The 2,500-nt window shown below is 39.5% G+C and overlaps 1 protein-coding gene across 1 annotated transcript in view; it reads right to left on the bottom strand.

Moving 5' to 3' along the window:
• LOC119573980 (RYamide receptor-like) overlaps window positions 1-1,216 on the bottom strand; it is a 58,129-nt gene extending 56,913 nt beyond the window's left edge. The window contains exon 1 of the mRNA XM_037921079.1: window positions 1,134-1,216. Coding sequence (XP_037777007.1) covers window positions 1,134-1,216 — 83 coding nt within the window. The remainder of the gene's footprint in view (window positions 1-1,133) is intronic.
• Between the last annotated feature and the right edge of the window lie 1,284 nt (window positions 1,217-2,500).

The raw sequence follows: 2,500 nt of genomic DNA, 5'->3' as shown, positions 1-2,500 counted from the left end.
TTTGGATATTATGTAAACTGTTGAGTTGGTTGTCCATGTGTGACGTGAGTGTGGTTAAAAGGGTGGAAAATGGGTGATATCTAGACTATCCTTCATGCACATGACGAATAAACACTATTTTTTTCTCATTTCTACTAATATTTTATTATCTAGTGCTCTAGTTAAATTCCTTGATATTCTTAATGGTATGTCCAACTTCTATTCATCTCTCTTTCTCCCTCTCTCTCTCTCTCTCTCTCTCTCTCTCTCTCTCTCTCTCTCTCTCTCTCTCTTCCTCTCTCTCTCTTCTCTACTTCTTCTCTCTCTCTCTTCTCTTTCTCTTATGTCTTCCACCCTCTCTCTCTCTCTCTCTCTCTCTCTCTCTCTCTCTCTCTCCTCTCTCTCTCTCTCTCTCTCTCCTCTCTCCTCTCTCTCTCCTCCTCTCTCCTTCCCTCTCTCCTTTCATTCCTTCCCTTTAGGCTTCCCCTTTCCCCTCTCGGGCTCTCCTTCTCCTTCTTCTCCTCTTTCTCTCGCCTCTCTCTCCCCTTATCTTCATCCTTGACTCACACTTTCCTCACCTTTACTCCCTTGCCTCAGAATTCCATCAATATAGCCTCACTCTTTCCTCATCCTCAGTATCTCCTCATCCTATCCTCACTCTCACCCCCTTTCCTCAATATTTCCTCATCTTATCCTCATTATTCCCTCCTCATTTCCTCACAATTTCCACCTCCTATCCTCTCTGTTTCCTCACCTATCCTCACAATTTTCTTACCCTATCCTCACAATTTCCTCCTCCTATCCCTCTGTTTTCCTCACCCTATCCATCCCCTCCTAGCCCTCGTTTTCTCACCCTTACTCACTTCCTCCCACCGTCGTTCCACATCTCTATTTCCTCATCCGACCCCTCTGTTTCCTCAACCCTACCTCAATTCCCCTCCTACCCCTCTTCCTCCACTCCTTATCCTCGCCCTTTCCCTGAACCCGAAGGCGGCAGGGTCGGGATGTTCGGGTAGACCGCAGGATAGCGTTGATGGCCCTGCACTCTCGGACCGGTGAACTCGGGACCCGAGCAGATCGATCGAATGAGGTGCGTCAGTAATCGCCTCTCCGTCGTTCTCAGCATCCTCGAATCCTCATAACCTACTCATTACTCGTGAACGAGGAAGGTGGAGGCGTTCGCGGAGTCGTTCGCGTAGACCGGATGCAGGGATTCGAACGTGTGATTGGTCGCCATTGCTCTCCGCGATTCCTGGGGAAACTTGCGGAGATCCTGAAGCAGATAGATAGAGAATAGAGAGATAGATGAATAATAGATAGTTAGATAGAGAATAGAGAGATAGATGAATAATAGATAGTTAGATAGAGAATAGAGAGATAGATGAATAATAGATAGTTAGATAGAGAATAAAGAGATAGATAAAAGGTAGATAGATAGATGATAGATAGATAGATAGATAATAAACAGATAGATAATAGACAGATAGATAGATAATAGACAGATAGATAGATAATAGACAGATAGATAGATAATAGAGAAATCGAAAAATAATAAAGTGATAGATAGATAAATCATAGATAGATAGATAATAGAGCGATAGAGAGATATAGATAAATAATGGAGTGATAGCGAGATAATAGATAGATAGATAATAGACAACAGACAGATAGATAATAGGCAATAGATAGATTGATGATAGGGACATATATAGATAGCTAAATGGATAAATAATAGAGAAATAGAGATATAGATGGATAATAGATAGATAGACAATAGACAGACATAGATAATAGATAGATAGATAAAAGAGAGAGAGAAGGGATAAATAGATAGATATTTAAATAAACAGGTAAGACTGAATAGATAAAATATATCATTGTAGATTTGGATTCCGGAATGAGTGAAAAATACGCAAATAAAGTATTATGATGCATCACTTTTTAAAACTCATTAGAATTGCCAGAGGAATTGTGTGTTTTAATCAACAACTCGCTGACAAAAATCATATCCAAGAAACATTTGAAAATCAGTACAAAAAAGAAAGAAAAAAAAATCAAGCGATATGAATTTATTATGTATTTGCTTGTTTGTTTGTTTGTTTCTGTGTTTCTTTGTGTGTGTGTGAATTAACGGATATAAATCATCATTAAAGAATGACAGAGAACTAACAGAACGTATGCACTATACATGAGCATTAGAGAAAAAAAAAGAAAGGCGTGTTTTACTGACAGAAACAAAATAAGCTCTATTACTAAAAGAACGAAGGGAACCTCCTCGGGCATAGATGGCCATCAGCAGATATGCAAATGCCTGCTTATGACACTTCTGTATGGGTGACAATGAGGCTTTCTCTTCTCAAAAAACATAAGACGCATAAATTACGCATAAATAAATGCGTAATAGTGTTTACACAGACAAACGTGTATGTAAATGCGAACATACTCAAAAAGAAAAAATCGTACACATGAATAAGAAACGTACACACGCACACACAGACACACACACACGTGCGTACATGTT

Source organism: Penaeus monodon, chromosome 6 (assembly GCF_015228065.2).
Source record: "Penaeus monodon isolate SGIC_2016 chromosome 6, NSTDA_Pmon_1, whole genome shotgun sequence".
Lineage (NCBI taxonomy): Eukaryota > Metazoa > Arthropoda > Malacostraca > Decapoda > Penaeidae > Penaeus > Penaeus monodon.
The sequence above is the reverse complement of the archived record's forward strand: the minus strand, read 5'-3'. Positions and strand labels throughout refer to the sequence as shown.